The sequence below is a fragment of the Panthera onca genome, chromosome C1 (assembly GCF_046562875.1).
Source record: "Panthera onca isolate mPanOnc1 chromosome C1, mPanOnc1 haplotype 2, whole genome shotgun sequence".
Lineage (NCBI taxonomy): Eukaryota > Metazoa > Chordata > Mammalia > Carnivora > Felidae > Panthera > Panthera onca.
In genome coordinates, this window is record NC_138346.1 from 171100135 (window position 1) to 171126952 (window position 26818).

The window sequence follows — 26818 nt, forward strand, 5'->3', positions numbered from 1 at the left end:
TAATTCGTACAGTGAAAGTTACCAAATCTTTACATGTAAGAGCTGAGGGGATGTTATTCAGAAATACTTGGGCCATGTATTTATTATTACAATAGAACCCTTTTTTATATGACAGGAAAATAATTCTAATCAAAGAAATTGTTTTATATATATATGTGGTTATACTAACACTTTTTTGACATTTATAATATGAAATACAGTAATCTTTATTTTATCACATCTAAAGTGTCATAATATGTAACAGTCACAATATTTTAAATATATTTAAGAAATAAAAGAAGGTACAATTCAAATGCTATATGATGAGTTGGATAATTAAATCCTTGTTAATGAAAATCAAGTCAGCTATAAAACTACTGAGATAAAACTGTAATTCTCTAATCACTGAAAAGTAACTGGTTGCCACTAAAAATACACGGTTTATTGTTCAGTATTTAAATTAAAGTCTGCAGATAGTTAATTTTACTATCTAGAAACCTTAACATCCTTTACAATTATTTCCAAATACAAAATGGAAATGATTCATTTACCTGTATGAGGAGTTCCAATATACCCAACAATTCTAATTCCAAGACTTTGTCCATCTTTTTTAATGAGTTCAACATCATAAGTTTCAAAAAGAGAACTGTCCTAAAAAAAAAAAAAAGAAAGAGAGAGAGAAGTGTCTTAAAAGGAAAAAAAACTTTTTAATGATATATATTTAGTTTCATAACTGTGTACACAGTCAATTTGTGCATGGTTTGTCAAGTATTTTTTTAGCACCTGTGGCAGAGAGAATCTTAAGATGGTCCCCATGATTTTTGATTCCTGGTGCTATTCCTGTGTTTATGTTTCAGTATGTGGCAAAAAGACGACTATCCAGGTGCATCTAATCTAATCACAGACCCTTCAAAAGCAGTTTTCTGGCTGGCAGCAGAAAAGGAAGTGACAAAGATTTGAAGTATAAGGGCTGGACTTGTGGTCTGAAGATGAAGAGGTCCTATGAGAAGTTCCACGGGGAGCCTCGAGGAGCTGAGAGGGCCTTAGCTGACAGCCAGCAAAGAAAAGAGACTTCAGTCCTACAGATGCAAGGAGCTGTTTTCTGCCAACAATCTATATGAGCTTAGAAAGAGACTGTCCCCAGAGCATCCAGATAAGAGTCCGGCAAGCCCTTGATTTTGGCCACACAGCAATCTAAGTAGAGAACCCAGCCCGTCCTACCCAGACTTCTGAACTGCACAACTGTGAACAAAGAGTGTTGTTTTAAGCCACAAGGTTTGTGATAATTTGTTACACAACAGAAAACTAATACAGCCACTTAGAAAAAAAACTCAGGATAAATTTTTATCTAAAAGAACCAAATGTAGGGGTGCCTGAGTGGCTCAGTTGGTTAAGTATCCAACTTCGGCTTAGGTCATGATCTCAAAGTTCCTAAGTTCGAGCCCCGCTTCGGATGAGCCTCGCTTCTCTCTCTCCCTCTCTCTCTGCCCCTCACTCACTTTTACCCTCCCTCTCTCAAAAAATAAATAAAAAAGAACCAAATGTAAAGAAAAATTTTGAAACAAATGCTAAGAATTATTGTGAATAATAATTATGAGCAAAAACTGTCGACCTAGAACCTTTTTTCATTACTTGTCTTCTAACTTAAAATAGTTCTGGGGCGCCTGGGTGGCTCAGTCAGTTAAGCGTCCAACTTCGGCTCAGGTCATGATCTCATGGTCCATGAGTTTGAACCCCACGTTGGGCTCAGTGCTGACAGCTCAGAGCCTGGAGCCTGCTTCAGAGTCTGTGTCTCCCTCTCTCTCTGACCCTCCCCCGTTCATGCTCTGACTCTCTCTGTCTCAAAAATAAATAAACATTAAAAAAAATTTAAAAATAAATTAAAAAATAAAAAAATAAAATAGTTCTTTAAAAGAATAAAGTGTCTAAAAACATGATCCAATTCAAAACGCTAACAGGAGAAAGGAAACGGGTGATTGCATCAAATTCTCGCTTATCACATAGCTACATTGATCCCAACTACTGAATTGGAGGCTCAAGAGAGCTAAAGTAATGGAAGGGAAGAAAGTGGCTGTAACCAGTCTGGGGAGGAAAACAAAAATGATGCTAACATCTCCGACAGAAAACTTCCAGCGACAAGATGCCAAAGAGGGAGAGGCCAACAACTTCGTAGAACAGCCCCTCGAATGCAGATGAATGACGGTCTTCCACCTCTTCCCACCAAAATCACTTCTCCTTCTTTCTTCCATAGCCCCTCCTTTTAAAAACTATTTCTCTCCATTCGCTTTATTACCCCTTGATTCAGAGCCTGTGTGATGGTTGGAAAGGGTTTGGAAAGGACCAGAAAGACCTGAATTCAAATCCCAGCTTCAACTTACTCACTACATGATTGTTTTTACACGTTTATTATTTTTTTAGGGACAAAAAAAGCACAAGTTGGGGACAGGGACAGAGGGAAATAGAGAATCTGAAGTAGGCTCCACACACAGCACAGAGCCCAACCCATGCCCAATCCCGTGACCCTGGGATCATCACCTGAGCCGGAATCAAGAGTCGGACGTTCAACCTATTGAGCCACCCAGACACCCCTCACTTTATGACTTTTAATGAGTAATTTGGACTTCAGTTCCTTCATGTATTGCAATCTTCTCTTTTTTTAATTTTTTTTTTTTTTAATATTTATTTTTGAGACAGAAAGAGACAGAGCATGAGCGGGGGAGGGGCAGAGAAACAGGGAGACATAGAAGCAGGCTCCAGACTCTGAGCTGTTAGCACAGAGCCCGACGCGGGGCTTGAACTCACAGACCGTGAGATCATGACCTGAACTGAAGTCGGATGCTTAACTGACTGAGCCATCCAGGCGCCCCTGCAATCTTATCTTAATGATAAGATTAAGACCTATCTTGGAGAATTCCTGTGAGGATTTCAGATGACCTCAACAATTCTAGGTGTTTGATGATAATAATAATGATTATTATAACAAATATTATTTATTTCCTTTGGTCATTCTGTTCCTATCTGTAGTAACTCATACACTGACCAATATTTAGTTTCCCCTCCAATACATGGATGCCTCAACACCACTCTAATGAAGTAATAATGACAAGTACTAGGACTTCTGGCTGGCTCAGTTGGTAGAGCATGCAACTCTTGATCTCGGGGTCATGATTTCAAGCCCCATGTTGGGTTTGAATCTTACTTTAAAATAAAATTTAAGAGGTGCCTGGTTAAGCGTCCAACTTCAGCTCAGGTCATGATCTCACAGCTCATGGGTTCGAGACCCGCATTGGGCTGTGTGCTGACAGCTCAGAAACTGGAGCCTGCTTAGGATTCTGTGTCTCCGTCTCTCTCTGCTCCTCCCCCACTCGCACTCTGTCCCTCTCTCTCAAAAATAAGCAAACATTAAAAAGGAATTTTTTTAAACAAAATTTTAAAAGTTTTTTAAAAGCCTTTATTTAAGAAAAAGAAATGGCAAGTACTATTATTTTCCAATTTACAGAGGAGTAGCTGAAGCTCAGGGAGGCTGAATGACTTAACCCTGAGACACAGCAACGAAGAAAATCAAACTTATCTAAGGTCTCTTAGCGGGGTTCTTCTTCACTTCCTTGGGGACACTATTCACAATCATTGGCACTCTGAGTTGAAGGGATTTCTAATCTTGCAGGATCTCATATCCAGTATTTAAGATTAAAGAATGGTTTGTATACTCACAACACTAGGGCTCCTGTTGGCTACAGCAGGCAGGGCTACAGGTAAGGCTGCAGTGGGGGGAGGGGTTTCAGAAATTTCACCAACTGGGTCTCTTGCAACAAGCATCCTGACTGAATTCCCACAGTTCCTTAGTACTTGGGCAACTTGCTCGCTGGTCATTCCCTGCACATCTGTGCCACCAATCTTCAAGATGTGGTCCCCTGTCTGGAGTCTTCCATCCTTTAATTCAAGAAAAAAACAAAATTCAGCCACTCTGGAAAACAGTATGGAGGTTCCTCTAAAACCTAAAAATACAACTACCCTACGACCCAGCAATTGCACTACTAGGCATTTATCCAAGGGATACGGGTGTGCTGTTTCGAAGGGATGCATGCACCCCAATGTTTATAGCAGCACTATCAACAACAGCCAAAGTATGGAAAGAGCCCAAATGTCCATCGATGGATGAATGGATAAGGAAGATGTGGTTTATATATACAGTGGAGTATTACTCGGCAGTCAAAAAGAATGAAAGCTTGCCGTTTGCAACTACGTGGATGGAACTAGAGGATATCATGCTAAGCGAAATTAGAGAAAGACAAATATCATATTACTTCACTGATATAAGGACTTTAAGACACAGAACAGATGAACACAAGGGAAGGGAAGCAAAAATAATATAAAAACAGGGAGGGAGACAAACCATAAGAGACTCTTAAATACAGAGAAGAAACTGAGGGTTGCTAGGGGAGAGGGGGTGGGGGGAAGGGCTAAATGGGCAAGGGGCATTAAGGAGGGCACTTGTTGGGATGAGCACAGGGTGTTATATGTAAATGATAAATCACTAAATTCTATTCCTGAAATTATTACACTGTTAACTTGGATTTAAATTAAATAAAAATAACAATAATAAAAAAATATTCTAAGAAATCAATGATCTAACTTCACTAGCTAATAACAATTCATCAGACTTTCAATTCTGGCAAAATGGCTGACAAAGAAGCCATCTATAAAACATTAAATAAAACATAACAGTCTTAATGAATGCTGAACTGGCAACAGAGAAAAGGAAATCTTTGCCAAAAAAAAAAAAAAAAAAAAAGATGGGGTGGAGGATGTGTTCAAAAGGAAAATAGTATCTAGAATTCTAAAACAGTCATTTATTTGCTCAAGGGCATCACTTCATGCCTGATGGCTTGGAGCCAGGGTATTAATGGCCACAAAAGTAAGGAAGAGGTCAGAAAGCCCTGGGCCTCAAGAAGGGAAGGAGCTTGGATCAGAAGCCTCCAGCATAAAGCTAGAAACTCTCAAGGCCGGAAAACTCAGTGGCATGTGTAAGGATGAGCGAGATATCAGTGTAGCTGGAAGAGAATGAGCAAAGAGGAGAGTAGTCAGGAGGAGAAGGGAGCATTAACTGAGGTCAGCAGTGCAGAGCATTTACTCGGAGCCAATGGGAAGGGAAGTCACTGAAGTGTTCTGAAAGAGAAGTGACATTATCTGACTTACTTTTAACAAGATCCTCAAGCTTCTGTGCTGAAAATAGACTACAGGGGAGGAAGCAACAGAAGCAGAGATACCAGTTAGTAGACTAAAGCAGTAATCTAGAGATAGTGGTAGCCTACAGACTGGGTTAGCAGTTGGAGTATTGAGAAGTGAGATCCTAGATGTATTCTTAATGAACTTTCAACAGACCCTACTGATAGTTTCTACAGGAGGTGTGAGGGGACAAAAGGACTTAAAGCTCCAAGGTTTTAGCCTAAGCAACTGAAAAGACAGAGCTGCTATTAATGGAAATAGAGAACTACAGAGCAATAGATGGGTGGGAGTAGGAATGAGGAGTTTTGGAGATAGCCAGTCTGAGATCCTATTAGACATGCAAGTGAAAATGTCAAATATGCAGCTGGATATACAAATTTGGAGTTCAGGAGAAAAGTCCAGACCACAGAGTTAAATTTAGGAGTCATTAGCATATATAAAGTCAGGATTCTGGATGAATTTAAAGCAAGGATATGTGATGTTCCATTTCTTTTATTTTTTATTTTTTTTAAATGTTTATTTTTGAGGGACGTCTGGGTGGCTCAGTCAGTTAAGCATCTGACTTCGGCTCAGGTCATGATCTCGCTCAGGTCATGATATCTTGGTTTGTGAGTTCGAATTCCACGTCGGGCTCTGTACTGACAGCTTGGAGCTTGGAGCTAGCTTCGGATTCTGTGTCTCCCCCTCTCTCTGCCCCCTCCCATGCTCATGCTCTGTCTCTCAATAATAAATAAAAGTTAAAAAAAAAAAAAGAAAAGGAAAAAAATGTTTTTATTATTTTTTTAAATTTACTTATTTTTGAGAGACAGAGAGACACAGAGCACAAGCAGGAGAGAGGCAGAGAGAGAGGGAGACACAGAATCGGAAGCAGGCTCCAGGCTCCGAGCTGTCAGCACAGAGCCTGACGCGGGGCTTGAACTCACAGACCGTGAGATCATGTCCTGAGCTGCAGTCAGACACTTAACCAACTGAGCCACCCAGGTGCCCCGAAAAAATAAATGTTTAAAAAAATAAAATAAAATGTTTATTTTTGAGAGAGCATGCACACACACGCACACCAGTGGGGGAGGGGCAGAGAGAGGGAGACAGAAGATCCGAAGCAGGCTCTGTGCCAACAGCAGAGAGCCCTATGTGGGGCTTGAGCTATGAACCTAAAGATCATGACCTGAATCAAAGTCACACGCTTAACTGACTGAGCTACCCAGAAGCCCCTGTGACATTCTATTTCTTAAACTAAGCGATATGTACATCGGTGATTATTTCATTACTTAAAACGTGCACAGCCATCATACATACTTCCTATGTACATTTTTCTATGTGGGTATCTCATGCACAGAAAAGTTTAAAACAATAAAAAAGCACATCAGTTCATAATGTTTAACATTTCCATTCTACCTCCAACTGTGAAATTCTTGAAACAGCAGACCCATCTGCATTTTGTTTCATTGGAAATTTTGAATTCTCTTTACTTATCTTTACTATATTAAAGATACCAAAATTTAACATAGCTGGTTACAAAAAATTATACCTGCAAAATACCTTATAGGTCGAAAATCACTTTTCATATATCCTCTCATTCAGAGAGGGACAACTTTATTTTATAATTTTTAAAGTTTATTTTGTTTTATTTTATTTTGAGAGAAACAGAGACAGTACAAGTGGGACAGGAACAGGGAGAGACAATCCCAAGCAGGCTCTGCACTGATGGTGCAGACTGATGTGGGGCTTGAACCCATGAACCGTGAGATCATGAGCCAACGCCAAGGGGCAGATGCTTAACCGACTGAGCCACCCAAGAGCCCCTGAGGGGGACAACTTTAAAGATGAACAAATGGAGATTCAGAAAGGTTGACTGACTTGACCAAGGTCATAAAGCTAATAAGAGAACCTAGGTTCAACCCAAGCTGTCCCAGTGAAGACCAGTTCTCATTAGTCCTTTATCTTACACTTCAATATCTTCAAAGTAACACTAGTAGATCAATTTACTGTTTTCCTGTTCTCCAAGAAACTGTAACTATCAAAAAGCTTCAGTGAAATGAAGATGAAAAGTAGGTATTTTGCAACTGGGAGAGAAAGACAGCCTGAGAATAGAGCAATGACCATCAGGCTTGTGCAGTACTAGGCTTCATATTCCTGGCTCCAGAAGGCACTATCTGTAAGGTATAGGTGAAATTCAGAAGAAAAAAGTAAAAACAAAACAAAAAAAATCTTAAGACTAAAAAGTCTATTCCCCATCCTTCCTTTTCTCCAATTTTGCAGAAACTTGGATGAAGGTATTAGATCAAAAGAATGAGTTGGGACGCCTGGGTGGCTCAGTCGTTAAGCATCCGACATCGGCTCAGGTCATGATCTCATGGTTTGTGAGTTTGAGCCACACGTGGGTCTCTATGCTGACATCTCAGAGCCTGGAGCCTGCTTCAGATTCTGTGTCTCCCTCTCTCTCTGCCCCTCCCCCACTTGTGCTCTGTCTCTATCAAAAATAAATAAATGCAAAAAAAAAAAAAAAAAAGAATGAGTAAAGAGCTATGGGCTTTGTTTTGAAGTCTGGAGAAGGCCCTAGAAGCAAATGGAAAAGGAGAAGAGGAGGAAAACAGAAACGCAATTCAATTTAGAAACTCAGAAAAAAAGAAGATGCAAAGAGCAAAAAAATTGGTGGATTTCTGGGGTGCCTGGGTGGCTCAGTTGGTTAGGTGTCTGACATTGGCTCAGGTCATGATCTCACAGTTTGTGGGTTTGAGCCCCATGTTGGGCTCTGTGCTGACAGCCCAGAGCCTGGAGCCTGCTTCGGATTCTGTCTCTCTCTCTCTCTCTCTCTCTCTCTGCCCCTCCTCTGCTCATACTCTATCTTGCTCTCTCTCAAAAACAAAAACAAAACAAAAATTAAAAGAAATGGTGGATTTCTACTTTAAGCACTGATAATTTTGATATTCTATCAATGTAACAACTTGAGATAAAGCAAGTACTCAAGAAGAAGTCAGTGCTTATGATGAAAAACAAGGGTGAAGCGGCCTCTGTAAATCAAACCATCCTTGAACAAAATTATGGCTGGGCCAAAGAATAAAGAATTTGTCAAATAAGTGTTTTCATACTTGGCTAAAGAAGGGCACTTCACCATAAGTACATATTTAGTTACTTCCTTAGGCACTATTTTTTTCCCTATTTTATCTCAATTCAATTTAAAATGATGTAGATAATTTGCATCTGTCACTGAAAGTCAAACATTTTCTTCTTCCAGAAAAACAGGTGTTCTAAGGAATTCATAAGCGCAAAAACAATCATCAGTCAGATTGATAGGAAAGACACCAAAATGACAGCTACCTTGTTTAAGTCCTGAAGCTCTAAGCATTACATTTTACTGATATTTTCTGATCAACATTCTCCTTCCATAACCTGTCTACTGTGCAAGGAAAATAAAAGGCATAGAGTCCTTTCTTTTCTTTAACAGAAATCATAAATCAGTGATAGCCAATAAATAGCTATGCCAACATTCAAAGACAGAGTGTTGGGGCGCCTGGCTGGCTCAGTGAGTGGAGTGTGTGACTCTTGATCTAGGGGTTGTGAGTTCAAGCTCCACATTTGGTGTGGACATTACTTTAAAAATAAAAATACACAGGGGCGCCTGGGTGGCGCAGTCGGTTAAGCGTCCGACTTCAGCCAGGTCACGATCTCGCGGTCCGTGAGTTCGAGCCCCGCGTCAGGCTCTGGGCTGATGGCTCGGAGCCTGGAGCCTGTTTCCGATTCTGTGTCTCCCTCTCTCTCTGCCCCTCCCCCGTTCATGCTCTGTCTCTCTCTGTCCCAAAAATAAAATAAAAAACGTTGAAAAAAAAATTTAAAAAAATAAAAAAATAAAAATACACAGAGCACGCTAATCAAACATTCAAGTATAAAAATTTATTAACCCATGGGTTCTTTCACAAGAGAAAAATAATTATGCATATAGGCTAAATAGTATGGAAGGCACAAAAATTAAAACAGCTGATCTACTTTCTCTTTCTCAAAAATAAATAAACTTAAAAAAAAGGTGGGGGGGCAGAGGTGCCTGGATGGCTCAGTCAGTTAAGTGTCCAACTCTTGATCTCAGCTTAGGTCATGATCTCACAATCGTGAGAAGGAACCCCGCATCGGGCTTAGCGCAGAGCCTGGAGCCTGCATGGGATACTTAAAAATAATGATAACAGCTGATGTAATAGGTTACCACAGATTATTGTGAAAGCATTAAAAGTATCATTTATTCCAAGTTAGCAATTATAGGCTAAAAAAATATATTACTTTGCATCTTAAGTTCTCTGATAGGCAGACTGGATGAGGGGTACCTGGCTGGCTCAGTCAGTAAAGCATGTGACATTCATTCGTTCATTTAGAAAGAGAGAGAGCCTGTGCACAAGCCAGGGAAGGGCACAGAGAGAGGGAGACAGAGAATCCCAAGCAGGCTCCACTCTGTTAGTGCAGAGCCTATGTGGTGCTTGAACTCACATACTGTGAGACCATGACCTAAGCCAAAATCAAGAGCCAGACATTTAACCAAGTGAGCCACCCAGGCACCCTGAGCATGTGACTCTTGATCTCAGGGTTGTGAGTTCAAGCCCCACATTGGACATGGAGCCTACTTAAAAAAATAATAATAAATTTAAAAACTTTTAAATATATTATAATAAAATAAAAATATTTGAATACCTAAAGGAATTCAAGCTTTAAAATAAAAGCAATAAAATAAATAAATGGTTTTTTTTAAAACTAAAAACAGAAAATAAAATTATTACTAGTTTCAATGCCAGGCCAATTCTATCACTGGTCTTTAATCAAAAGACAACCTAACATTGGCAGAAAACAGCGACTTTATAAAATAAACACTCTTTTCCTTAAGGAATTAAAGGAAGATAATACATCTAAGTATATCTATCCTATTCTATTCAAATTCTCACAGCCCTCATCAAATATTTAAGGATAAGGAAAATATCTGTTTATAGACTCAAAGCAAAATTTCTTGGGAATAACCAACTATTCAATGGCCTCAAGCTGAGCCTCACTTATTCTAGGCTGAAAATTCCTCATAGTACACACCCACCCTCCAATCCTTGCTTCGTTACATTCTTTCTTAGTATGAAAGATTACTGGAGAGCTAATGTGACTCATAATTGCCTAACTCCAAAATGTCAATAATTCGTGAAAACTTTTAAATAGGTTGCTTTGCTGTAGTTACCTTCTAGAGAAAACAGGATAAACTCAGTGTACCTGATTTCCCTAGAATTTCTCCAGACCACAAGAAAGATACTTATGTAAAATGAAGTTTTACATTACTCATTTTTAATTCAAAACAAAAACAAAAACAAAAGTTCTAACTGCTGAAAATTTTTGAAACTTTTGTCATAGCTGAATGGAATTCTCAAAAGATGTATGTTTCAGGTACTGTGAATTTTGGAGACTGAGGATTACAGGTTGGTTTATAGGTAGGTCTATAGGTTTATAGATTATAGATTATAGGTTATAGATTTATAACATAGATTGTAAGTCTTTAACTCCCCTTACACAATACAATTTTCCTATCCATGGAATTGGCCCTGATTACATTAAATGATTGGTCATTGTAATTAAATCTCAGTAAGTGTTTCTTAAAAAGCTCATATAAATCAATAGTTTTTTCATTTACTTTATACTATAAGAGGCAGTAGACAGCAGAAGGACAAAGACCAGCTTAGGAGTCAGACACACCCAAGTTCAAATCCTGGCTCTACTTCGATCAAGCTGTATGACCAAACGTCAGTTACTTATTCTACCGAAATCTCAGATCCTTCTTAAGCAAAATGAGAATAAATCCCTCTCTGAGTTGTGGGCATTATACTCAACACTATATGTAAAGTCTTTAGCTTAATGTCTTGCTTATAGCAAATCATCAATTGCTTCTGATCAATTGCTTTCTGATGACCCTTTATGCTGCAGTGACCTCAGTTAGGTGTTTTTTGCCACACTCCCTCAACTGTACCCACCTTTTAACTGTGTATTACCTGTACACACAAAAGGAAACACTAAAGAGCTATTTCATAAAAATCTTTTAAATAATATGGACTTCTTTTTCTAACTTTCTATTATCTCATCTTATATTCTTTGAAGAAAGTAATATTAATTAACCCCACTAGCTGAACGTAGGTATCACTTTATGATCAATCTTGATCACACTTAAACTAATGACCCAAGACATCTGTATTCCCTTGCCATAAAGATTGCAATAGTCAAGAGTGAACATTAGTATTCAAAACAGGAGTACATTTTAATTAAAGGCAATAATTCCCTTTAAAATTCTTTTAAAGCTATGATCAGGCTGGGGCGCCTGGATGGCTCAGTTGGTTAAGCATCTGACTTTGGTTCAGGTCATGATCTCACAGCTTGTGGGTTCGAGCCCTGCGTCGGGCTCTGTGCTGACCGCTCAGAGCCTGGAGCCTGCTTCAGATTCTGTATCTCCCTCTCTCTCTGCCCCTCCCCTGTTCGTGCTTGTGTCTCAATCTCTCTCAAATAAATAAACATTAAAAAAAAAATTTAAAGCTATGTTCAAGGCTACATGAGCAAAAACTTGTAAAGGCTTAGCAACAACACACAGAATCTGTTGAAGAGATTTTATCTGCCATTAGCCGAGGTGAGAAGAGAGAGGGGATGTCTCTGTCCCCTATAATCAGACTTCACCATATTCCCTACAGGAAAAAGCCAATTGTTCTGTTGCTTCTAGAGCTGGCTATTTCCTGATAAGCTTAGACCAACTCTGGACAAGTATACATCAGAAAAAGAAAAGCATTAGGATGAACTTTAGATAAATAGATTTAAGCAGTAAAACACAGGCTTCAGAGTCAGATAGATGTGGGCTCAATCCTGACTTTGTCATTTCCTAGTTGAGTAGCCTTGGGCAATTTCTTAACAGCTTTCAAATCTATAATTTGAAAATAAAATTTATGACTGTTTCAAGGATTACATGAGAATAATATATATTAGGTAGATAACAATGTCTGGTATAAATAAACACTTGCTTCTCCATCATGACTGATGGGCATACCACAACCCCCTCCCTAATGACCTGAAATAGTGACAATCCCTTCCAGTAAAGGCTAAATATCAGACCTGGGCCTTTCCCAACAGTGTCTCAAAGGGATTAATTTGGGAAACTGCACATCATATTCTCCTTGTGACAATTCTTAATGCACATTAGGATATTAAAAGCTCAGAAAAATTCTTACAGTAAAAAAGTCTATTTGATTTTATTTAACTTGGTGTTTTCTAAATTTATCTGACCCTTTGTTTTTCACAGTAACTACTCCACTTTGCATCTTGAAAAATGCTACTCCAGCAAACAAGCCTATGAAAATCGCTAAAGTGGGGGGGGGGGGGCAGTGTTGGGGAGGAAATGTGGAAAAAGATATCAAAATATTCCACAATACTTCATCCTTTTCCAGGTTACAAAAAATTTCCAAAAACCCTTAAAGAATATGTTTTCTGCCCCAAATGTGTTTTGAAGGCCCATAAAATGACCATTTTCAACCCTTTTGGTCTCAGAAATGCTTCACACTCTTAAAAATTATTAAGGATGCAGAAATGGGGATTACAAAGAAGCACAGGAAACTTCTGTGGGTGATGGATATGTTCATTTTCTTGAAGAAACAGATGGTATGATGGTTAAATTTTATGTTACCACCTTGGCTAGGCGATGGTACCTAGTTTTTTTTTGGTGAAACACTAATCTAGATGTTACTGTGAAAGTATTTTGCAGATATGATTAATATCTATAACTGGCTGACTTTAAGAACATTACTCTTGATAACAAGGGGGAAGGGTTGCACCATCAAATCAGTTGAAGACTTTAAGAGCAGAAACAGATTTCCTAGAGAAAAAGGAATTCTGCCTTAAGACTCTAACAGAAATCCTGCCTGAGTTTCCTAAGAAATCTTACTAACTGACCCTACAAATTTCCAAGTCCAGACCATGACATCAAATCCTGCCTGAGTTTCCAGCCTGCTGGACTGCCCTACACACTTTAAACTTGCCAGTAAACATATTTCAAATTTAGTTTTTTTAATTATTATTATTTGGGGGGGGGGCACCTGGGTGGCTCAGTCGGTTAAGCTTCTGACTTCAGTTCAGGTCATGATCTCACAATTGGTGAGTTCAAGCCCCTATCAGCACAAAGCCTGCTTCAGATCCTCTGTCCCCCCTCTCTCTTTGCTCCTCCCCTGCTCGTGCTGTCTCTCAAAAATAAACATTAAAAAAACAAAACCTTTTAAAAATTATTATTTTTTATTTGAGAGAGAGAGAGAGAGAGAGGGCAGAGGGAAAGAGAATCTCAAGCAGGGTCCACACTCAGTGTAGAGCCTGACATGAGGCTTGATCCCACGACCCTGGGATCATGACCTGAGGCGAAATCAAGAGTCAGAGGCTCAACTGACTGAGCCACTGAAGCACCCCATCAAATTTATTAAACTGTATACTTTGCATATGTGTAGTTTATTATATGTCAATTATATCTCAAAAATTACTGAGAATCTCAAAGCACTTTTATTTCTGTGGTTCTTTTTGTTGATATCTACTGAATTAGAAAATAGCAGAGAAGGGGTATCTGGGTGGCTCAGTCAGTTAAGCATCCGACTTCAGTTCAGGTCATGATCTCAGTTTGTGGGTTCAAGCCCTGCTTCAGGCTCTCTGCTGACAGCTCAGAGCATGAAGCCTGCTTCTGTGTTTCCCTCTCTGTCCCTCCCCTGCTTGCACTCTTTCTCTCTCTCAAAAATAAATATTAAAAAAAAAAAACAACAAAAAGAAAAGAGAAATTCTTAAAATATTTAATACATGTAATATATTAATATATATTTTATCTATTGATGTATACACTTTTTAGTTTGAAAATAAAAGCTATATTTTCTAAAAATGGTGAGAAGAGTGGCAGTTTTAAATATTTTTGGAAATCCCTTTAATATGTGGCTTAAAAGAAGACAACTGGATTTTCACATCTGCTTTAGCATTCAATATGTTGCAATATGTTGCTTGGCTGAAGTATATAAAGAAAATCTGGCCTCCATAAAATACATGGTTAAAACACGTATTTAATAGTATTTAATAGCTCTTCAGGCCCATTCTTTGATAACACACCAAAATTTGACAAGTTGTAGTTTCTTAAAGTTCAGTGGCAATGTAGCATCTGCAACTACATCAAAAAACTTTCAAATACTGTTTCATTAAAGTCTATTGAATTCTGAATGGACCTTTCACCTATACATTGTCCTATCACACGTTGGTCTTCAGAAAATATTGATCTACAGACTCATGCAGATGTTCCAAATGTTGACATATTTCATTATATAATATTTTAAAAATTGTATTTATATCAGCAATAATATAATCAGAAAAGTCTAAGTATGGGGAAATTTCAACTCCTGGTAAGACACAACTTTTCCAGAGTTCTAACTTTTGCTTGAAAGTTCAAATTTTATCATCACCAACAAATGTCAGTCGTTTTTCTTGAAGTGACAAGCTTCCTTCATCCATTTTCAAAGAAATGTCTGCCAAGTCCCCAAATCTGAATAACCATAATTTTTCCTTCAATTATTTTTTCAAAAATAAAAATGATTTTCCTGATTTGTGGTTACCAGAAAGGGGGGGGTGGGGAGGGAGGGCGTAGGTGGGCAAAATGTATGAAACTGGTCAAAAGTTACAAACCTCCAGTTATAAAATAAGTAAGTCATTGGGATATAATGTACAGGATGGTGACTGTAGTTAACAGTACTGTACTGTATATATGAAAGTTGCTAAGAGTAGATCTTAAAAGTTCTCATCACAAGAAAAAAAAACTGTAATATGTGTGGTGATGGAGGTTAACTAGATGACTGGTGATCATTTCACGGTATTAACAAACATCGAATCATGTACAGCTGAAACTAACACTGTATATCACCATATTGCAAAAGAGATTTTTGACTGAGGGGCACCTGGGTGGCTCAGTCGGTTAAGCATCTGACTTCGGCCCAGGTCATGATCTCATGGTTTGTGGGTTCAAGCCCCACATGGGGCTCTGTGCTGACAAAGCCTGCTTTGGATTCTGTGTCTCCCTCTCTCTCTGCCCCTGCCCTGCTCACATTCTCTCTCTCAAAGATTAAAATAAACATTAAACATTTTTTTAAAAAAATTATTTTGAATGAGAACACAAAACTTAAGAATTTTAAAAATCGTTAGTGTTTTCCATATAAAAAAGCAGCTAGTTTGTCTCACAAATATTTGTCTCAAAACCACCATCCAAATTCAGTATGTGACAGGAGTGCTGTTTTGTCACACATGCACTTCAATGTCAAAATTGACTAAAAAACAATACTCTTTGTTGCACTTCCTGTAGTAAGACTTTCTTTTTTTCTTTTTCATTGCAACCACACAGTGGAGAAGATTGCAGTGACCACTGGCACGGTTTGGTGCCATTTGCCTGTCTTGATCCCACAGATCCCCTTCAAGAGTCTCAGGGACCCCCACAGAATAAACCCTGAGAGCTGCTTCTCTAAATACTGTGGAAGGGAGAAGAACCTTGAATAGAAATGGAGCGCTAAGGAAATTGCCTCAAAGCTGCATTTGCATAGCAGGTTCCTCTTTACTTACCCTTATTAGAAGGGATAAATGTATAGGTAACTGAATATCAATCAGTGAAATTTACATACTATTCTGATTATCACGGTCTACATACTATGGGCTTATCATTAAGTGGTGTCATAACCAAATTTCTAAAGTACTTTCTAAAAACTGAATGTAATGTGTAACATTTTCTTCAATGTAAAACTAAGCAGAAATAGTTAATAAGTTTTAAAATGGCCCACTTTCAGGGACACCTGGCTGGCTTAGTCAGTGGAACAGATGACTCTTAATCTTGGGGTTGTGAGTTCAAGGCCCACGTTGGGCAAGGAGCCTACTTTAAAAAAAAAAAAAAAAAAAAAAAAAAAGGCTCACTTTCAGTTTAAAAACTGCTAAATAATGAAGTGTAGTCATTTGACTTATGATGCCAGAAAATCATAATCAAGTAAAATTTACCACATACAATATTTGGACAAATGTTTATAATCACTGTACCTCCTGAGTTTAACATTTAGGCCCCTGAAAGATACGCTGGGAGAGAATACAAATATTCAAAATACAATACCTATTAACAATTCTTCCACAAAAATACTGTTCTCTGATGGAATCAGGAAGACTGTCAACAACAGAACCTCCCCCTCCACCAAAAAAAGAAAGCTGACTTAGGAACTGTTTAAAGCCAAGTTGAGTGTGTATTAACATTTATGGGGGGGGAGGGGGATAAACATTTTTAGCAACACTTCATTTCTATTTATGGAATCATATATCCTAGTAACCCATGTTATAAAATTACATTTCAAACCATACATTTTAAACTGTATAATACCAAAGTGAAAATAAACAAGTCAACTTACTCGATCCGCTAATCCTCCAGGAACTATTGTCCTCACAACCACACCACTCGATTTTCCTCCAACTATTCCAAAACCTAATCCAGAGCCATCATTAATGAGCTCAACATCTTCAATATGGCCCCAATGAACCTACAAATTAATCGCAAATAAAAGCCACAGTGTTAGCGAGACATAGATGCTTAGCTTCCCGATATTTACTGAAGTAACAGATATACCACAAATTGAACATTCATACAAGTAATTAAGGCAACTCTCTAAAGGCTAGGAGATAAAGATGATCATATGGTCCCTGCTCTTGAGAATCTTATAATCCAGTAGAGAGATAATCTAAAACACAAATAATTAAAATGGGAAAGAATATCAAATCTAACAGGATAGAGACATGTAGTTCTAAGAGGACAGAGACATGTCTCATTCTCTAGTCTATACCCAATATCTACAACAATGCCCAGCCCACAGGAGGAACCAATAAATATGTGTCTACCTGAACTGAAAGAGAACCTCAAATATTATAAAGGTTGGCAGGGGGAAGATAGGGGAGGCAGAGACAGGAGGTCAAATCCAATGAAGAATTACAGAAACCTTCAAGAAAAAGGTAGCATTTTAATTGCACTATGGAGAAAAAATACACTGAAGCAAAAGGGAAATGTAAGAGCAAAGATGGACCAGGTAACAGAGTGAGTCAAAGATGTGGTCAAAAGATTGGATTTAGTTGGGGAACCTGGGTGGCTCAGTTGGTTGGGTGGCTGACTCTTGATTTCGGCTCAAGTCACAAGGTTCATGAGACTGAGCCTCGTATTGGGCTCTGTGCTGCCAGCACAGAGCCTGCTTGGGATTCTCTGTCTCTCTCTCTCTCTCTGTCCCTCCCCCAGCACATGCTCTCTCTCCCTGAAAATAAAACAAAACATTTTAGAACAAGATTGGATTGGGGCTCGTGGGTGGCTCAGTTGGTTGAGCTTCCGACTTCAGCTCAGGTCATGATCTCATGGTCCATGAGTTCAAGCCCCACGTCAGCTGTGCTGACAGCTCAGAGCCTGGAGCCTGCTTCGGATTCTGTGTCTCCCTCTCTCTCTCTGCACCTCCCCCCACTCACCCTCTCTCTCTCTCTCAAAAATGAATACATGTTAAAAAAACTTCTTTTAAAAAGATTGGATTTACTTCACTGGATTAGCAGAAGAAATAACTGAAAGTTTTAGAAAGGGGAGCACAAGAACAAAGCAGTGATTTAGGAAGATTAATTGGGCAGCAATGTGAACAATGAAATGCTGAGAAGGACATAAAGAGACTAATTAAGCAGACTGTTATGAGGGAAAGGAAAGGTAGGCCCCACTGAAGATGTTAGCAATAGGACTGTCCAAAACAGACTGAGAGACATACGCATTTTCCCTGTAAGTAGCAGGTTCCCACCAGAAATGTGCATTAAATTCACATAATCTAAGCAGAACCAAATCTTCCATCTCAAGTTCAGCAGGGTACACTTACTGCTTTTACTATTACACTAAGTTGGAAAGTTACTGTGCAATGTTAAAATGATCAGGAATTGGGGCGCCTGGGTGGCTCAGTCGGTTGAGCGTCTGACTTCAGCTCAAGTCATGATCTCGCAGTTGACGAGTTCGAGCCCCACATTGGGCTCTGTGCTGACAGCTCAGAGCCTGGAGCTTGCTTCGGATTCTGTGTCTCCCTCTCTCTCTCTGCCCCTCCCCCGCTCATGCTCTTTCTCTGCCTCAAAAATAAAGATAAACGTTTAAAAAAAAATTTTTTTTAAATGATCAAGAATATTGGGACACTTAATAAATTCACATCTAGAACACTACCTAGTATCTGCGGAGTAAAAAGATTTGCTAAAATACACCTGAATTAATGATCACAGCTAATACTCATAGAGTGTAAATTCTGTACCAAGCACCATGCTTAGCTCTTCACACGCATTCTCATTTAATCTGCACATTTAATCTCTCTGTGAAGTGGATGCTGTTCCTAGTTCCAAGTAAAAGAAGAAACTGAGGTGTGGGGGAGTCAAGGAACCTGCCTGATAGGACACAGCTAGAAAGTGGAAGAACTGGACTCGAACCCACCTTAGCCTGGCTCCGGCGCCCTTGTTCTTACCCACTGTGCAAAGCACTTTCCCACTTTGTACATTCTATTTATTATGTAAATTGTAGTGTATTAATATCACTGATTGCAACAGGGAAAATGTCTACACATTAATTTGTGTTGTGACCTTGTCCTGTACCCAGATGGTCTATTTTTTCTTTTGTCCCAGTGAATGAAAATTAATCAGCTAGCACTTAGTGTTATAAGAAAATGAGATTTATTAGCCTGCATTCTGAAGATGGAGGCCAAAATCCGTAAAATGTTATAAACCAAATTCAAAGATTTCCAAGAGACTCTTACTTTTATTCTTTTAAATTGCTCAGTAGGCATGCTTACGTGAAAAGGAAAACTTCTGTAATTTTGCAGTATAAATAATCTAGTCATAAACATCCCATCTAACTTACAAAAATTTTTTTCAATAATAATTTTCAATATTTTTGGAATAAAATAACTAAATCTTACTTAAGATACTTAATAGTAAATCTCTAATAAAACTCTCAGCTTAATTAAGGAACTCCCTACAGCACCAAGGAACACGAGACTCTTTCCCTCACCAAATAAGTTAAACATAATACTACAATTCATCTTCTATGTTAACTGATAATCTTAAATGAGGAGAATCATAGGATGTTGAAAAAACAGAATATCTTGTTTAATATGCTAATGCTATATTTAGAGATGATCTTTCTCAAAGTATGACAAGTAAAATGACACCTTCTAAATGTCTTTACACTTATTAAAATCAGTGGCATAATTCAAAATTGAGTTATTTTTCCAAGTTTGCAACTCACGGTTTCCGGCACAGTTGTATCAGTTAGACTGGGGGACGTACTGCTCTTCATGTGGCCTGGTTCCCTGGCCACGACCAGACGCAAAGATCCAGTGGTTTGTTGCAATAATGCAATTGCTTGCTGATGGGAAACGTTCTGATCCAGCGGTGTGTGATTAATAGCCAATATTTGGTCATTTTCCCTTAATCTTTGATCCCTTAATAAGAAAATTTTGTTGTAATATAATAGCATCATTAAAAAAAAATCTATTCAAGTGAAGCTGTTTATTTCTTATGGCACTATTTCACTTAGTACAATTACTCAAATAATTATATAACAGAGCTCTTCAGAGTGCTTTTCAGCAAAGCACTTATTAGCTAATTAACCAATTAAGTGGTGCATCCCTGAACATGTGTGCATGCACATGTATGGATGTATGCGTGTGTGCGTGCACCCACACACACATACACACACACACATACTTTAAAAACCATTTGGGGTGGGGGGTGCCTGGCTGGCTCAGTTGGTAGAACATGCAACTCTTGATGTCAGAGTCCTTAGTTCAAGCCCCACTTTGAGCATGGAGATAGATAGATAGATAGATAGATAGATAGATAGATAGACAGACAGACAGACAGACAGAAAGATAGATAAAAACATTTGGCTAGAAAAATAAGCAAAAGCAATGTATGGAGCCCCACTACCAAGTTTTGCAAGTAAAACACTGCCCCATTATTGCAAGAACTGTATCCTTCTGAACCCCTTCCAATCTGACTTCAACATATATCACACTGGGGTAACTATCCTCAAATTCACCAAAAACTTCCTCTCTAGCAGAGTCATCCTATCTCCATCGTCCCTTGCTTTTCTGACACTTGTCAATAATTAGGCCCCACTCTCCTTGAAAATCAGCAGACATTACTTCTAAATCTGTTATCTAAGCCCTTTTCTGTCCCAATCACCAACTGCCCAACTGCTAACCAAGGTAAAAGGAAAACAAAACAAACAAACAAAAAAACAAAAAAAGAACTGTTTTTAAAAGAATTTAGCAAAACCTGGGGCGCCTGGGAGGCTTAGTCAATCGAATGTCCGACTTTGGCTCAGGTCATGGCCTCATGGTTCGTGGGTTCAAGCCCTGCGTCGGGCTCTGTGCCAACAGCTCAGAGCCTGGAGCCTGCTTCAGATACTGTGTCTCCCTCTCTCTCTGCCCCTCCCCTTCTCATGCTCTATGTTTAAATAAACATTAAAAAAAAAAAGAATTTAGCAAATCTTAAGAAAAAAACACCTCTATTACAGTTAATATTTACTAAGCACTTGTCATTTAGCCAGGTACTGCACAAGATGCTTCACAAGCATGATCTCATTTACTCCTCACAATCACCTCTTAAAAGTACTCAGGCAGAATTTGGTAACTTCTGAGCTCAAGGACACAGTATAAACTTGGTTTGTATTCAAAGGCCTGTACATTTGGTCCCCAAGCACTCCTTCCAACTTGGCTTCCTTCCTGCATAAACCCCTTTTCCAACTATTCTGATCTATTCTTCCCCACTCAAACACGCCTGGCATTTCCCACTCTCATGTAGATGGTTTCCTGCATCTTTACTGTCCTCTGACTTACTTGGCCAAAATCAATCCACCTTCCATGATCCAACTGTCTGTCTGTCTCTCTCTCTCTTTCTCTCTCTCCCCCACCCTCCCCATCACTTACCTCATTATCACAATGATCTAAACCACTCATCTACCACTCACTGAGTATTCATTTATATTAAATATGCTGTAGACAGAGCTAGGTAAATCCTTTAAAATTCTAAGTTTTCTGAGGACACTCATGTTTTAGGTTCTCCTGTGAAACTAGCAAGATCAGAGGAGCATGCAATTCTTGATCTCAGGGTTGTGAGTTTGAGCCCCATGTTGGGTGTAGAGATTACTAAATAAATAAAAACTAAAAAAAAAGAAACTAGCAAGTTAGATATTGAAATATCTATTTTTGATGTCGAAATTGTGGATGGCTCTCATGATAAATCAGGTACCATTAAAAATGTTGCTTATATAGGAGTGCCTGGATGGCTCAGTTGGCTGAGCGTCTGACTCTTGGTTTTGGCTCAGGTCATGACCGCACAGTTCATGAGTTCGAGCCCCAAGTCAGGTTCTGTGCTGACAGTGCAGAGCCTGTTTGGCGTTCTCTGTCTTTCTCTCCCTCTCTGCTGTGTTCTCTCTCTCTCTCTCTCAGAATAAACTTTAAAAAAAAATGTTGCTTATATGTCCTTTTATTAATATTAGGAAAGGCTTGTGTTAAGAGATAAAAGTAAGATTAAAAATTGTATATGCTCCATGACCTTGTCTTTATAAAAAGAAACCATTCTAAGGTATTTCCTAGTTGTCTCAGGGTAGTCAAAGTCCTAGATGTTTGGGGGAGGGGAAAGTAGTTTATTATATATTCTATAATTTTCTATTATATACATGTATTACTTTCATAATTTTGAAATATACATATATTAAATTGAGAATGTTGCTTGTGAACCTTTCCCAAGTCTGAAAGAAACATTTATTTTAAAATGTGACCACTATAGGACGATACCAGAAATCACTTCCATTTTCCCATCTCCAATGTCCTCCTTTCTGACTTCTTCACCTAAATTCCTATTCAGTTTGTTCGTCAAGGAAAATTTCTTAATTAATCCCAAATGAATGGATACTCTTGAGTCTTTTCAACCCTGATGTAACTGATTTTGTGTAAGTTCTTAATTTACTCACATTCAAATCTTCTGTTTTCTGGAAATCAACCTATATTAATCTACCTTCCCCCTACCCAATAGACTGCCAAGACACTGCGTTTCTTTCCAGTTAGTAACTGCTCAGGGAATATACACTCAACACCAGATAAACAAGTTGTAGAGAAGTGAAATCTCCTGGAAAATATGATTTTGATGCATTCTAAAGTTGAACAGAATTAGTTTTCCTGCTACTATAATTTAACTCCTCCATACTGTTTGTATATATTGAATTCATATTTTTCACTCAAGGGGAGACCAATTCTTGTCTCTCCATTGCAACATTTGAAAATAATGGATTCCCATTACTTTGAGAGTCAAAATAGCACAGGTAGGTCTTAGGTAAGATCCTAAAATAGCACAGTTCTATGTGGAAAGTCCTCAGGAGAAAGGAAGAACTGATCGTGATACATTTCACATGACCTAGAAAGTCATGAATAACTGACCACCACCTCTCTCCAGTCTCTTCTCATACTGTCTTGCACTAAATTCCTACACCAGATACACAGCAGCCTCACTCCAAGAATAGGAGCTGTATTCCATCTCTCCATAGGACTACTGTAAAGACAGTCTCTTTATTCTTCTAACACCTTCTCCTCTTCGCAGACCCCACTGTCTCAAGTTTTCTGCCAAGCACTGTGGTCTCTGGGAAGTCACCTGACCACTTAGTCTTGGTAAAGGTTGTTTACATGCTGACACATCAAATTCCACTTTTTGGAAATGCTCACCTCACTCTGTAATTACAGACTTCATACAGAGCAACTCAGACACAGGACTGACCACAAAAAGTTTGCATAACATTGAAGATACACTAAAAACTAGTGAACTGTACATTTTAGAACAGTGACATTTATATTATGTGAATTATATCCCAATAATAATTTTTAATTTAAAAAAAATAAAAATAAAAGTTGGGCCAATCAAAGTTAAATAGGCTTTTTGTCCAGGGACTTCAAAGCCTATGGTAAACTAATGGTAAGTGACCCAAGGCCCAGGCTCACCCGGGATTGTCTTAGGTTTGTCAGAATAGTCTTACTCTATACCTGCTGGCTCAGTGTCACTAACTGCATACCCTCTCAGTCCCAAAACTCTCCCAACATGGACAATAAATTATATGGTTACCCTAACTATGTATACCCAATCTCCAAGAACAGGATAGAATTTCTCAAATATATCTAACCATTGCTAAGGTTCCTCAGAAAATACTTGAGGAAATGTTGCATGACATGGCAGAAGAAAAGCTGCAAAGTCATGGAAATCCATTATTTCTGAACTTTCAGTTAGAGAGACTAGAACTCATACCCCATGAATGCAGAATGTGAATTCAAAAATTTATTATTGGGTGAGAATTTTTTTTATAATAGTACCAGTACTGTTGCCATTATTCTAACAAGCAGTAGAACTGTGATGAATAACAGTGTACTCGTTAAATGAATAAACAAGGACCTGAATCATACAGAAACAAAATACAAGGCTTGCACATACCTCTTAAAAATAAAAAAATATATACTCAGCAATCAAAAAGAATGAAATCTTGCCATTTGCAACTACGTGGATGGAACTAGAGGATATTATGCTAAGCAAAATTAGTCAGAGAAAGACAAATATCATATGACTTCACTCGTATGAGGACTTTATGACAGAACAGATGAACATAAGGGAAGGGAAGCAAAAATAATATAAAAACAGGGAGGGGTACAAAACATAAGAGACTCTTAAATATGGAGAACAGAGGGTTACTGGAGGGGTTCAGGGAGGGGAGATGGGCTTAATGGGTAAGGGGCATTAAGGAATCTACTCCTGAAATCATTGTTGCACTATATGCTAACTTTGATGTAAATTTTTAAAAAGTAATAATAAATAAAACAAAACAAACAATAATAACAATAGTAATAATAATAAGGGGCACCTGGGTGGCTCAGTCAGTCAAGCATCTGACTTCAGCTCAGGTCATGAACTCACAGTTTGTGAGTTCGAGCCCCACGTCAGGCTCTGTGCTGACAGCTCAGAGCCTGGAGCCTGCTCTGGAATCTGTCTCATTCTCTCTCTGCCCCTCCCCTGCTCACGCTCTGTTTCTCTGTTTCTCTCTCTCTCACTCTCTCTCTCTCAAAAAGTAAATAAACATTAAAAAAAAATTTATTTTAATAATAAAATAGTACATGTACAATAGGGGGAATCACATAGATTTGAGGAAGCTTTTAATTGATAAGAGAAATAACAGTGTGACATGACCATCAAAACAGCTGTTATAATCTTAAGATGCAAATTTCAGTATTTCCATCTTACTGATCAGACACAGCTAAAATGCCATGTTCAACTGTGGGAGAATGTGGTGGAAGAGGGCACTAGCTTTGGAGTCCGGCTGTCTTGGAATCCTATCACGGCTCGTGGTTCCAGCGCCAACAGCTCTGTGACTGCAGGTAAAGTGCTGAACCTCTCTGAAACCCAGCTTTCTCATCTATAAAACAGGGCAATGATACTACCAGCTGGATCGCTGCCACAAGTACATGGGAGAATATCTGCAAAAGGCCTGACGAATGCATAGGAAGAGAGCAAGTGTTAGCTGCTACCGTTAACTGTTTTCATTACTAGTTTCTTATTTCCTTTATAACATTTTCAGAATTATCAGAAAAAAATTAGCAAAACACAGAGGGAACGCCCTCCTCACCTGTCTGCTATACTCCCCGGCTGCACCTCCTTCACAAAGATATCAACTTCTCCCAGATTTTGACTTCTAAGGGCCACCACACTGAATCCCAGGCCTCCAGTTGAAGGTCGTTCTATCTCGATATATTCAATTTGGCGACCCTAATGAAGGGGGATTAAAAAAAAAAAAAAGGAAAAGTCAATAAAGTATATTTAACTACCATACCCTTTCCAAAGAACTAAAATTGCTATTTTTGTGAATAACACAAAAAACAGCTTCTCTTAAGTCATCTCTATCCAAAAAATCTCAGAATTTCAGCAATAAATTATTTCTGGAAATGCTCTCACTTGGTTATTTTCAGTAGAACACGAGAGGGAATGTGCAGTATTCTGCAACCTCAGGGAATCGGAGAGGTATTTTCACACTTCATTCACGTTATGAGATGAAGCCCAAGCTGGATGAAAATTCCCGAGAAAAACATCTTTTTCCACAGTAAATTCTAGATTACTTTTTACACTGAATTTCTCTAAATTCTTTCCATGAAAAATACATTTTTCAATGAGGAAAGCAAAATAGATATCGAGAATGTGTTAGTGTTCAGCCGAAGTTAGAGCCAGCTGCATTTTTTAGGGTCTAATTTTTAATTTTATTGTGATGAATTAATATTCCACTTTATTAGGTTAACTCAAAATATTATGGAAAGGCCACCATTCAAATGGGTTCAACCTGTAACAAACACATATTTTATTGCTTTAGTTAATAACTACATTTATGACATGAGAACTTCATAAATGTAATCACATAACAAAAGCGTTACATTAGGGGCGCCTGGGTGGCTCAGTCAGTTAAGCATCTGACTTCGGCTCAGGTCATGATCTCATGGGTCCTGAGTTTGAGCCCCACGTCAACTGTGCTGACATCTCAGAGCCTAGAGCCTGCTTAGGATTCTGTGTCTTCCTCTCTCTGCCCTTCCCCTGCTCATGCGCTCGCGCTCTCTCTCTCTCCTCCTAAGAATAAACGTTAAAAAAGAAATTTTTTTTAATTATTAGTCAAATTAATAGGATAGAGCTATAAAGTCAAAAAAGGAATTAGGTATAGAATATTTAAATATCATACCTTAACCGATTCTATTTAACTCTAAAACTCATGTTTCATTTTTTTTTTTTAAAGATACTTATTAGAAGGTGAGGTAAACAAACATTAACACATCCAAAATTTCAACTATTTAATTTTTAATAGTACAAGGGGTAAAACTGGATGACTCCTTCAAATGTTTCCCTAGATTTTCCAAATTATATTAGGTCTAACTCTCATTAATTCTGTCTTGATAAAAAATTAAAAATAGCTTCAAAGGAGCTTCATCACTTCTGGTAGACATCAATTTTCCTCCTATGACCAAAATCCTAAGAATCCCTTTCAAGTGCAGAGATATGTCAAATTGAATTGTCTAAAAACTCCTTGCCACACTCAGATATTTTCCTTGCGTAATTTTAAGTCAATAAATGTCTAATACACAGGTTAAAAATAGTATCAATCTCTCCTAACAATATAAAAATGCAAGCAAACCACACACACAGAAACTAATTTTAAGGCAAAGAGTTTTTTTTTTTTTTTAAAGAGTATTGTTTTCTTTTTTAACCTATAAGAGGAAAAATATAGCAAAATAGTCCCATGACAAGATATAACTTTACCTGAGCCATCTGTTGAATGACTGAATTAAAGTCTTCATTTCCCAGATTAGGAGTCCAAGGAAACAACCCAGAGGCAGTCAGGTTATTAGAGGGTCTTTGGGCATTCCCGTTAGTAATGGCACCATCTGTAAACACTAATAAACCTTTCCTAGAAAAATCAAAGTTGGCTGAACAATCTGAGGGTATGTGGCTGAGCTGTCGGAGA

The 26818-nt window shown here is 38.3% G+C and overlaps 1 protein-coding gene across 3 annotated transcripts in view; it reads right to left on the minus strand.

Annotated features, from left to right (window-relative positions):
- PATJ (PATJ crumbs cell polarity complex component) overlaps positions 1 to 26818 on the minus strand; it is a 361686-nt gene that overhangs the window by 317432 nt on the left and 17436 nt on the right. For all 3 annotated transcript variants that reach the window (XM_078451845.2, XM_078451844.2, XM_078451846.2), the window contains exons 4-9: positions 26614 to 26808; positions 24944 to 25083; positions 19526 to 19721; positions 16641 to 16769; positions 3691 to 3909; positions 531 to 630 (exon numbers count right to left, since the gene is read on the minus strand). In XM_078451845.2, the coding sequence (XP_078307971.2) occupies positions 531 to 630; positions 3691 to 3909; positions 16641 to 16769; positions 19526 to 19721; positions 24944 to 25083; positions 26614 to 26808 (979 nt within the window). The remainder of the gene's footprint in view (positions 1 to 530; positions 631 to 3690; positions 3910 to 16640; positions 16770 to 19525; positions 19722 to 24943; positions 25084 to 26613; positions 26809 to 26818) is intronic.